General features: G+C 41.7%; 1 protein-coding gene across 1 annotated transcript; it reads right to left on the reverse strand.

Moving 5' to 3' along the window:
* Positions 1-1,092: 1,092 nt before the first annotated feature.
* Positions 1,093-2,967, reverse strand: LOC106639810 (cilia- and flagella-associated protein 300). Its single transcript, XM_014353590.2, has 6 exons — positions 2,873-2,967; positions 2,497-2,578; positions 2,188-2,257; positions 1,948-2,120; positions 1,691-1,863; positions 1,093-1,303 (listed from the first exon to the last, which is right to left on the reverse strand). The coding sequence occupies exons 1-6, from the start codon at positions 2,965-2,967 to the stop codon at positions 1,099-1,101; spliced, it is 798 nt and encodes a 265-aa protein (XP_014209076.2). The 3' UTR covers positions 1,093-1,098.
* Positions 2,968-12,433: the final 9,466 nt, after the last annotated feature.

Below are 12,433 nucleotides of genomic sequence, written 5' to 3' on the forward strand. Positions count from 1 at the left end.
CGCCGATCGCCCACTTTTTACGTTTGAAGGAAGAAAAGTTGCTTTTTTTTCTTTCTTTAAGCACTTGAATGAATCAAAGGAGTCATAAGAAGAACATAAACATCGGCAATAGAAGTAGAGGAGAAGTGCAGACAGAGAGCTTGAGAAGAAAAATAATTATGTCGAGAAAAAACAAGCGTGAGGAGGAAGGAAAAAGCAAGTCGTATGGTAAGCACGAGTGTGCATTATTATAACGTAAATAATGCAAATGAGACCGAGAACGGGGTAGTCTTGGGCACCCCCCTTTTTTCCTGTATAATAATGTCGGTGGCGCCAAGCTCACACACGCGCTGGAGTTTGCAATTTCGGCTTACAATCCGAGACGATGGCTCTGCGCTGCGGAGGCACATTACAGTTGTTACTTTTCTTTTCTTTTTCACTTGCCCCCTTGTTTTTAATGAGATTCCTTTTTCACCTTCGACGGAAAACGACGCGAATTTTCGTTCGCACGACGCGTTAGCCGCTTCGCGCTCCCCGTTCTCTTCATTATGAAAATGTAGAATTGCAAGTGATTCTTTTTTTATATTTTCGTTATTCTCACTTCGCGTGTGCATACTTCAAGGTGTACGACAAACAGCCTGTTCAAACAGGACTCGTTAGACGCTGCACTCGAGAGGGAAAGAGAGTGTCATTACGCTCATTATGCGGATTTTATTGTTTCCCTCTGCAGCTCTTTTTTTTCCTCCCCCCCCCGGCTTGTGATTAATTTGTAGAGCGTGAGAATTAAATTACTATCATTGTCCTCAAAATATAAACACACACGTGATTACTGCATTGTCTTTGCATGTACGTACGGGACATAGAGATACAAATTATTTTTGTACAAGCAGACAATTGTTTTTATTATGCATAAGCTTCTTTTTGATTATTCAGCAATTTATTGAGTAAATCAAAATTTGTAAATTAAATTCTTTATAATGAACAACATATACCAGTTGAAACCACAAATTTTCATAATGAATCATTTCATCATGAAATACAAGCTTTATTTCGAGGATCCAGCTGTGATGAAACCGCGCAAAAAAAAGTCCTGTACGAGACAAGCCCCCAAAACTTGTCTCACCAGTTAAAACCTCCGAATCGATGCAGCAAACTGGTCACCCGGCGTCCCGAGCCGTCAATCAGGAGGAATCCGACGTTCTGCCGGTTCTCCGTATCACCTCCCGGGAAGTACGGCCGCGTATCCCCGCGCTCCCTCGCGCTGGCCACCACTCGCACGACCGTCGTACATATTGACAAATCGCGGTCCTCCTTTTTCTCCACCCTGTGAATCACACGCGTTTATGCCACTGGAACTGAAAAGTTTCCCCCTCCCTATACCCCGCGATGCTAATAAATCAGAGCCCTAATGGGACGCGGCGAGTTTCTTCTTTTTTTTTTTTTTTCCCTCCCTGCTTCAACCTAGTTAACCGGTCGTAAAGTATACCTCTTGCGGCCTTCCTGCTTTGAAAACAAGCGTGTTTGTCGAGTTTGCTTGTTTTCGTAGCTAAAGACCATTACCGGCTCTCTCTATTTCTGTTCTACCGTATCACATGGACGGAGACAGATGGATGTATAGGGGAGCGATTAAAAAACTTTCGGTGCTGCACGAGCGAGTGTGTATACATTACATGCGAAGAATAGGGTTTGTAAAGTCATTTGGTTGGCTCACCTGACGAGGTCCTTGTAAATTTTTCTCGTGACGTCGAGATAGGGCTGCAGCTCGTCCTCGTACTGGCACAGGCTTCCCCCGAGGACGAGCATCTCGAACAGCCGGAAGATAAACTCGTCCCTCTCCTCTGGCCCGTACAGGCTGTAACGCTCGTTATCCTCGTCGAGGATCATCTGAGGAATTTTTTTTTTTTTTTTTTTTCTGCATTTCTCGATAAATTGAGTTCTCGGGGGGGGGGGGGGGAAAGGTGTACCCACGGCTCTGAGTTTGTCGGAGACGATGAATCCTTCGATTTCCACGTCGCACTGTTTGCAAATGGCTCCCGAGAGGGAGACGATTTTGTTCTCGGGGTTTTTTAATTTGTCGAAAAAGGACATGTTCAGCGCGGTACACTGCACCGGAGTGACGTCGACTGACGTAGCTTTGATGCCTGTGGATTCAAAAAAAAAACTCATCCAAATGAAAATCCACTTACCAGTAAAATAGACCATTTATACCTTGGACCATCCAAGCATCGCCGACTTTAAGTTTCAGCGAATTGGCAACCACGGGGCTCTTGAAAAATTGCTAAAACGTACAAAATCGAAGCATGAAGAGAGAGAGAGAGAGTACACACACGATTATGCGGGTACGAATTAATACCTATGAAATCCGGGGCTACAGAGAGACGGACAGATATCAAGGGGAAATTGAAAAACATAGTGATAGATGCAGAGCAATAAATCTAGCTGGAATTTATACACAAGCAGCAGCAGCAGCAGCAGCAGTGCCGTTTCGAGCGATTGGGTTAAGCGAAATTGAATTACCTCGGCTATGTGATATTTGTTGTACGGCTGAAACGGCTCGTTAAAGCAGAAATCTTGTATGCCTATGTTCCCGAGTAATCCCCTGAAATTGAAAAGCAATCAGCTTCGCGCGCAACTTACGCTTGTTCGAAGATTTTTCGATTCAAGATAATAAATACTCCTTCTTTTTTTTCTTTGTTTCATCAATTATCATACATGAGTATCGGTATATTGTTCAAAAAGGTAAGACAAGGCAATTTTATTACCGCAGTCAATAACCCCCAAATCTCGCACCCATACCCTCAACGAAACAGCAAAAAAGATGGAGTATGACGTAAAAGTAAAAAAAAAAAAAAAAAAAAAAAAACAATCACTAGGTAGAGAAAGAGTATTTTACCATTTTTTCAAGTAGTGCTGGGTGTCTTTGTTTTGTATGCCCATGTAGTGGCGCTCGGCGAGCGGGACGAACGTGTAGTCCGGATCGAGCTCCATTTTCAAACAAACTATCTTTCTCTTTCTCTTTGCACTCCTCCTGCTGTTATATACCGTTGGTCGTTACCGAGGTAACCGGGTGCTCCAACAAAGATCACGCATATGCTCCGTGAGAGAGTGTCTACACCGCTGGACACGACCTTTTGCCACGGTGTACAACATACTATGTACCTATAGGGTGTATAGGGTGTGTAAACCTCCACTCGCTCAGCTGCCCCCCTTCTTTTCGGGAAACTCGAGAATACATCCGCGTATATTTGATTTGAGGAAAGAGGGCGAGGCGAAAACGCGTGTGTGGACACTGTATCGTCCAAATCGATGTTTGACTGTGTTAAACTATAGACTCGATTTCTCTCTTTCTCCTCTCGACTACACCGAGATGAGCTGTAGTATATACCTATACGGTTGTTTGTCTTGAAATTAGCACCGACTCTCCTAGCTCGCTTGATTTTCTTTTTTTTTTTTTTTTTTTTTTTTTTTTTTTGTGGTACAATTTGCTCCGCGTATAGAGAGTTGGTTTATACTAATGTACATTGTGGCGTCCTCTGTGCATCACGAATGTTCAACTTTCCGATCTAATCGAGATGAAATAGGCAGGAAAGTAGTTGTGTACCAAACTGCGACGATATCATCTTCCACGCGCACCCAACACAACATCTCTCCTGCTTGCCGGAGACGCGCCTAGTTTTCGATGAGACACGCTGATGCTCGCAAACAAGCGCGAACTGCACTTATACGTGCCGGTATGTACCGGGCTGCGCCGCACTTATTCGCCGAGATTTATAGCCACCCGGCAGTTTTGTAACTCAGAAACAATTTGCATCGTAAATTCAAATGCGAGCTAAGGAGAGAAGGAGTCGGCGCCACGGGGAGGCAAGGGGGAAGACAAATATTGCGTCGGGCTGAAAATTAGAAACTACTCGCTTCGGGAAAGAGAAGCCGAGCCGGAGATAAACTTTTGCCCGCGGAATTGCACTTTGGGATACAAAGGTGTGTATGGGTGATTGATGAGGCGTTTATGCGTTTCGAGGTTTTTCCGCGAAGGAAGACTGGAGGTGTGGAGCTTGTATCCACGCGTGGTGTCATTGATTTTTACTTTTGCGCGGTTTCATCATTCATTGGCCACGCCAGGCCATGTCGAATAAGTGTGCTTTCGATAACTGTATTTTTACTGTGGTCGTTTGTTACTCAACGTAAAACCTTTTTTTCCTTCAACTTCTGATTCGACAAAAAAAAAAAAAAACAAGTAAAACTTGAAAAAATTTTTTAAATACATTGCTGTCACAACAATCAGTGTGTGACCTCATTGTGGTGTTAAATCATTAATTTCACGTGTATTTATTTATATCTTGGTACATTAGGCTTCCTAACGATTGAACTTTTACGTTACTCAAGATTACTGCTTACACTTGTGTCGTAAACTTTGAGGCCCGAAATATAATTGGCCGATACATTTTACAGTTTTTAGATAAGATGTAGTGCTTGTCTGTTTTAACTATACTCTTGTTATATTATCAACGAGGAATATCTTATCCTAAAGCCATCCGGCTATTATTTTACGTACTTCGTTTCAATATTTCTGAAGAAGTAGGGAAGTCCACTACGTCTTGCAACCATGGGATTAAACTCTTGGGTCCAACTATAGGTTAGTGCGTGTATATCGATGTACGAGGCCAACATAAAAACCAATATCGTGTAGTGGTCTGCCGAGAAATTGAATCTTTATTTTTCAAGATGAACCAGCCGTCGAATTCGGTAAGTGATTGTATTTAATATTGATCTGTTTGTAACGAATTAACTTTTTTTTTTACTAGGTATCGTAATATTTTGCTACTCACTTTTCGATGACGATCAATGACCGATTGATTGTTTTTAAATAATCATTATTGTTAGCTTAACCGGTTGTACTTATTTATCTATTGACTGGGTGTATATAATTTCAGTTTGCCGCTGAATTTGTCCATGAATCATCTTCATTCAATAACAATTGCATCGATTTTCATTCTAATGCCGCAGAAATGACTGTCCTAGAATGTCGATATGCCTATATTCCAACAAAAGAGTATCCTTCTACAGGTATATATGTATAACAAAAGTACATTCTCCACAGCACGTTGAAAAAAATTTTTAATTTTATCTTTCTTTTGTAGTGATTGTTACGGAAAATGGGGAGATAAAAGGAAAAAGAGGACAAAAAAGAAAAATTGAAGAAGTAACAGATTAATAGATAAGTTAAATGTTTATACGATTAAAAGTTACATACCTCCCTGTTTTCTGAAGCTCTGCGATGAAAGTATAATGAATCATGTAAGAAGAATTAAATGGTATTTTTGTTTTAACGTTAATCCTCCCTTTGTGAAAATCAACAAATAATAAACAGCTTTATCTATTTTGCTAGCTTTGAAATGAAACCAAAAACCAATAATATTAGTCAAAGTGATAATTTTGTCCCTGAAATCTTTTAGCATAGATAAATAATCGTTACATGATTGTACTTTTGAAATTTTAAACAATTACCCTTCAAAGCTTCCAATAACCCTCTGATCATGATCTCTTATCAAATAATTTATACCCTCAAGGAAGCAAGCCAAAACTTTGTTCTCCAAATATCTCCAGATTCCACATTTTTGTTTTTCGAAAATAAAAAATACTCAAAGATTTTAAATGCACTAAAAATATCAAGCACCATAAGTTAGAAATTTTATTATACAAGAAAAATAAAAATAATTCAGCAATCACCTTATATAGAAAAATACTATTGATTGATCTTGTTAAGTAGAATTTTCATTGCAGCAACCAAAACGTAATTTGGTGACGGAAAATTAATAATCAAGATTAGGACCTAAAAATTGTGTGCATCCACGCCCCCGTGCGATATATCCTTTTCGTGGAAATTCACGAACCATTAAATATAATCAAAATAAATTTTATACAAAAGACATCCATGCATACGTATATATATTCAACGACAAAAGTGTGCCAAATAAATTAAGAGTAGAGTCGAGGCGTCATCGCGCGATACACGCGCCGGCCATAATTCGCGCGCGAATTTCCTTTCAGCTCCTTTCCACGCACATAAATCAAGCGCCCTTCCCTTCCCATCCTTCCCTAGTCCCGTATATAAATTAATACCCGAATCTAGCTCTGTTACACGCACACACACGCCTACGCCGTACATTCGTTTGTTCCGCAAAAACTGCACAGCTTGTCATCGCACGCGTACGCGTCTGTATAGGTATATCATTTTTTTCCATTTTTTTGGACACATCCAATAGAAATTTTTTTCTGGGTTCCCGTAAATAACGTACAGAGGCATTTATAAATATCTCCCGCGGTCATTATATATGCAGGCAATAACAACACTTGGGGCTACAAAAACACTCACGGAGACGCTCCTCACGCGCATTCCAATCTTGCATCTGAAACCACCGGCATTACAGACAGAAAGCTCCTGCTCAACCATCTTTTGCAAATCACTCCTTCCTCCCCAAATTGCGTACACCCTTGACGAGCTATTCGTCGTCGAGGCCGTTTCAATCCGAACTCCCTTCCCGTAAACAGATGCAAAGACAGAATGAAAAAAAGAGAGACCGAGCAGAGTACGGTGACTCGAGAGAAAAGCTCGAGACGCAATCGATGGGGAAACGTAAAAGTAATCCGCGGCGAAGAGAGAGAGAGAGTCAGGCGCAGCCGGGTGTGGCTAATCGGAGGCTGTTAGCGGGAACACCGGCTTCGCGCGCGCGTGAGCAGAGAGAGTGGAAGGATGATCCCTTCCCGTTGGAATTATCTTTGCCGGCGACGTCAGGTGCGCGTAATCGCGCCAACTATTAAGGAACCTCTTTTACGGTTACAGATCCTTTCTCGATTTCCCGCTCGGGGAGAGGATACTATACACCGGGAGCCGAGGTTCGTATAGGCTGGAATGGAATGGCTCTCGAGTTTTTTTTTTTTTTTTCCCCCGAGAGATCTGAAGATGATGGTGATCGCTATGACGAGAGGAAGTGAACGAGACTTGCCGAGCAACGAAGGGGCCACGGATGACATTTCGCACGCGCCAGTCGGATGAGATCTATTGAAATCGCGTCTTTTGCGCAACTTTGCACATCAAACACCGCAGTGGGTCAAAGTATCCCCCTCCCAGTGGCTGAGAAGGGTAGGAGGGTTCAATCTGGGCCTGTTTAATCCTTTGCTTTGGAGAGAGGATCCGTTCGAGGGGAAAATGAAGCGAGTTCCTTATCCGTGCTGCTCTTTGCTGCACTGCACACCTCATCTCGTGCTAACTGCTAGGAGAGACGAGAGGTGGGGTTTGAGCCAGGATTATTGTAGGGCCTCTACGTTGAATGAAGAGGGGCTGGAAATAAAAAAGAATTTTGCTACTTTTTGATGCGGAAGAGCTGAGCTTTCGTGCGAGTATGATATGATTGTTTTGCGGCGAGAAAGAGAATTTCCATAAAGTCGACTTTGTTTCCTGAAAATAAATGTGATTCCGCTTGTCACCTTAAATTTTAAGGATATTACGTACGCTTGGATGCTGCACAACAATAAAAATCAAAAGAGAGCAACGACTCGGTTACGTCTGACCAAATACTGACTTATACTACTTGACTTTCAATTTCCGCGCGTTTCTATGTTGTAGGAGTATCTCGTACACACAAAATAGTTATTTTTATAATTGTAATCGATAGTAAAATTCTGTACAGCTCGTTGGATTCAAGAATAAACAAATTCCAACGAAATAAGAGCACACGCGCAATTCCTCGACATCACAACAATGGTACGTCCAAATCAGCTTTAAAACTTTGCCCTCCTGCGCAAAAAGCACAGTGTACATTCAACTAAATCTCGTCATTGTCTTTCTACTTGGGCCAAAGTTGAGTCACTTTTGACTCGAGACGAGACAGAAGACGTACCCGAAACAAAAGAAGAAGAAGAAAAAGAAGAAGCAAGACCGCTTGCAGGAGCAACGCTGCACAAGGGCGGATTCGCGTGGCAAAGCCAACAGAGCGCACAGACAACGATACCTTTCCTGAATGTATATCTATACACACGGCATGCCTGTGTACATTTAAGTTCTCGGGAGAACGAGCTCTTGCACCGCGGAAGAGGAATTTCCAATTCCGCTTGTACCAGACAGTTAATCCGCTCAAAGTAGCCCCTCTGCGCCGCAGACTCCCACAGCCACCGCTGTTAAAATTTTCTAATTAATTCGCCCGAGTAATGCTACAATTATATCGCGCTGTTGCTGCGCTTCTTTGAGGAATTATACACGTATACCCGGAAGGGCAATTGTAAAGTGGGTATTTATTTGAGCCCAATGTCGTTTGCATTTCGAAAGCCCCGTATTTAAAGCTCGCAAACATGCACAGGGTTCGTTCTTTTCATTGATTGAATGGAATAATGATGGATAAATATGCAGGCAAAGTACATTTCTTTCGCTGCGTTTTGGGTGATTTTAATTATAAATAATCAAACGGAGTGTTTTCAGGAGCTTTTGAAAAAACAAGAAAGGGAGATGGATCGTGTTTCAATAAACTACGATTTAACAGGTTTTAGGGAGCGTAAACCGGCAAAAACAACCAAACTCTTTTTTCTCCGTGCACGTTTCATCAGCTCCCAATACAAAACTTTCATTAACTTTCCCCGGTGCGTTCCGAGCTAGGGTATCGTAAATTTGAACCCCGGGACCTTTGAAGCTTGCACGACGGCAACATTTTCGTAGCTCACGTTTACAAAGAGCTGATTAAAACGATTAGAAATTTTCTAAATTTCTTTCCACAACAGTGTTATGAGAGGTAAAAGTGGAATTTTAATAGTCTGTTAAAAAAAAAAAAAAAAGTTAATTAAACCTATTGATTGTAAGACAAGTTACTGCTTTTCAAACGTAACCACAGAAAATTGATCCACATAAATTTCTCTGCTGGAATATTTCGAAACATGCAGTGCTACTTTTATTCAAGCAAAGTGGCCACTCTACCAGAGGTATGAAAACAGGACTCGTTCGAAGCGATAACGATGCGCGGTAAGTAAATTTACTTTTTGAAGTATCGTGCGAAAACGAGGTCCGAGGAAAAAGAGGTAATTAATAGAGAAGAAAGTTCGGTCCCAAGAAAAAATTCAATGGCGTGTCTTTGAAAACTGATTGCTCCTGAAAGTGTTTGGTAGCGAATCCAAGGAGTGAAAAGTTATTTAAAGGGAACTTTTACCATTCAACGCGCTTGCAAAAATCTTACACGGGTTTTTTAATTGAGGCGCATTGAATTTCTCGGGGTCAATATTTGACTCTCTCCCTTTCTCGACAAGTGGAGAGATACATATATAATATATACCAAGTGACGGAGCAAAGAGTAACTTCTGTACCTTTCGTCCCGTGACTTTCAAACTTTTTTCCAAGTATTGCTTCGAGGAAACTGGTTGTCGAGTTTAAATGATACCTGGAAAAAATAGAGTCAAGCTGTTCGTTATTAATTTTCATCAATTGGTGCACGATACGGCTTTTTTCGAGACGCGATTGTATATTTAATAATTGGTTTTCTTTAAAGAAATACACGAGTAACTTAAAACAAATCGTAATTTCAATTTTGATTCATACGTTTTATAATTGACTCTTTAAACTTCTTCAACCTTTAGAAAAAAAATCTTCAGACAAGCGTGGATATATCTCTCGAACAACGCAAAGGATTTCTACTCGAGAATAAATACAACTTTCTAGAGCACTAAAAGCAGAGTTTTCTACTACACATACTACAAGTAAGCTTTTTTTAAAACGAACCAATTTAGCAGCAAAAGTTATTGGAAAATCTTTGTCGAAGAATCAATACCCCAAGCACGATAACGGTTCTTGGTTCAACAACCCGTAAGAAATATCGGCGGTATCAAAATGGAAAGATATTGCAAAATAACTTTTTTGAAAAGCAAAAAAGAAAAGAAAAAAAATCCAATTACCGGAATAACAGAGCAATCATTTTTTGATTTATCGTTACATGACTGAAGCCCTTTTATTCGTTTGTGATTGGCATTGATTATATGAAATTCAATTCTCATGTTCTCTTACAAAATAATGAGATAACCATGTTGTGTACTACAGTACAAAGACTTGACAAAAATTAAGAATCGTTGACGAGATTATGAAAGTTTTTACGAAGGCAGTGGCGATTGATAAGCCAGTGCGAGCTAGAAACAAAAGAAAAAGGTGCAACTCCAGTAAACAGACCCTCAAACGGCTTTCACGGACAGTAAAGTACATCTAACGCGTGCAACGTCTCTCGGCGCGTTCGACCGGCAAAACGGTGCGAGCGAGGTACAGGAGGACGAGATTCCGAATGAAAGCTCACGCGCAGACTCCGAGGGCGCATCTTCCACCTCTCGTTCGCCGGCGATCGATTCCAGATTTTCCGGCGCTTAACGAGAGGAGACCCGGAGGCGACCCCTCCCCCATTCCGCTCTTTACGGTGGCGCAGACGTTGTTCGAGAAGAAAGAGAGAAGTGGAGGGGAAGCGGTGATTATTTATGCCCGCCGAAAGGGACCGTGCGCTGTTACTTGCTCGGTCTATCGGAACGCGAGGGCTGGCGAACACGGTCGATCTCGCTATACGTCGCTACTCGTTACCAATCGAAGCCGGGAGAAAGAGAAGCTGCCGGTAACAAACTATTGTCCCCCTTTTGCTGGCTATTCAATTATTCGCGTGACTCCTGCTTGCATAGGTACGGGCTTTTTTTTTTCACAAAGTGGTTACGAAGAGAGAGGGGGAGAGAGAGCGAAGAAAATTCGGAGCTCAAAAATCCCTAAAGTTATAATTTGTTCGGAGTTACGGCCGATTAGCTGCGCATGCACGCTGTAAGAGCTACTCGTACGGGAGTTTTTGAACTTTTGTTATACCGGCAGGCGGTGGCCGCAGTTTCTTACAGAAGGCACGAGTCGACGCTCCCTCGCCAACTCGTACACTTTTTCCTCTTCCGGCCTCGCTTAAGGAATTTCCGATACTATTTTTCCGACTCGCTTGAAATCTTTGGATGATATTTTAAATTACTTTCGCCCCGACGCCAGCACTGCGAGCATACGTGTCTATATATGTATACGTATACACTCTTATGGAGGGCCTTTGTTCTTTTGAATGTGATATTGTACAACCATAGTTGAAAAGAAACTTTGGTAAACTTGGACCCTCGGACTGCTCTATTTTTGGTGTAGGTACATAGAAGGAGGGAGTATTTGCAAGTGATTTGAAAGTCTACCTCAATGAGAACCAGTGCCTTTCGACTGAAACAACCACGCAAATATTTGTCCATAGATTTTTCAATTTATTTTTTTTTTTTTTTTGTTTTTCCATATTTACCGTACGAAAAATATTCGCAAGGCAAAACTGCAGCGTGTACGCGAAATTTTACAAAGGTAAATAAAGAATTGATCGTACACGTATTCCACAGACATACATTGACATACTGGCATGTGTTAAACGTGAAGCTAAATTAATGATCAAAATAACTGTGAAAATAAAGAAAAAACACGATGAGCTTTGACTCACGAGCGATCAAGTTGCGGAAAATCGGACAAAGAAAAAAAAAAAAAAAAAAAAAAAACGCAAGCGTCGGTGGGTAAAAAATTTATTACCACACGGGTGTAAATAAATTCCGAGCGCATAATTTTTCGCGCTTGCCGCAGCCGACCCACTTTCGAACTTAGGGCCGATGTATCCCTATACGCGTCCACGGGTCCAGCCTCGAATAAACAAGCGTCGCGCTGACGAGGAGGAAAAAAAAAAGCTCAACGTGCGTAAGTACACGCGAAAGAAGAGAAAGAACAAGAGAGAGAAGGGCGGAAACGTGGCTTATCGTACTCTAATTTTCCATCGTCTTGTTTCGTTGCTGCACACGTACACGTACAACACGAGAAACCAGAGCACGACACGACAACAACTGTGCACGGCGTCTCGTCTCGGCGTCTTTGGCGTCCATAACTAGATTCAATTGCGACCGATTAGAGCAAGAGGGAGACAGAGATAGCCGTCGGGGCGCAAGGGCGTGATCGGCATCCCTTAGCGCGTGCAGGTGCGCAATCGTTACCCCTGCGAGGTAGTGGTTGGTATTTTAGGAAGGTAAAGTTACCTTGCTTGTGTATACGCATATATATATATATGTACGTGAGCTCGAGGAAACTGCTGACGTCTGTGTGTATATATTTATGCGTGTCTATCGAGCGAACGTGGTGTGTTTTCGTACATCGTGGCTTTTACTTTTGTTGTTTTATTTTTTACAAACTAGTAAACAATGCGCGAGAAAGCGAAGAGAGCTGGATTCTGTGTCTGTCTGACCATACCTTGACTTTTCTACTGATTTTCATGATCGATTGGCGCATGAAACAGGGATTTGAAAACAAATTGATTGCAAGACCTCCGTGTGTAAAATCGTTAGATATTATTAAATAATCTCAAAAAGTGAAGCATTACAAACACTTTTTTCGAAAAACATC

The sequence above is a fragment of the Copidosoma floridanum genome, unplaced genomic scaffold (genome assembly GCF_036245765.1).
Source record: "Copidosoma floridanum isolate Cflo_tuat_1 unplaced genomic scaffold, Cflo_Japanese_pri ptg000001l, whole genome shotgun sequence".
NCBI classification, from domain to species: Eukaryota; Metazoa; Arthropoda; class Insecta; order Hymenoptera; family Encyrtidae; genus Copidosoma; species Copidosoma floridanum.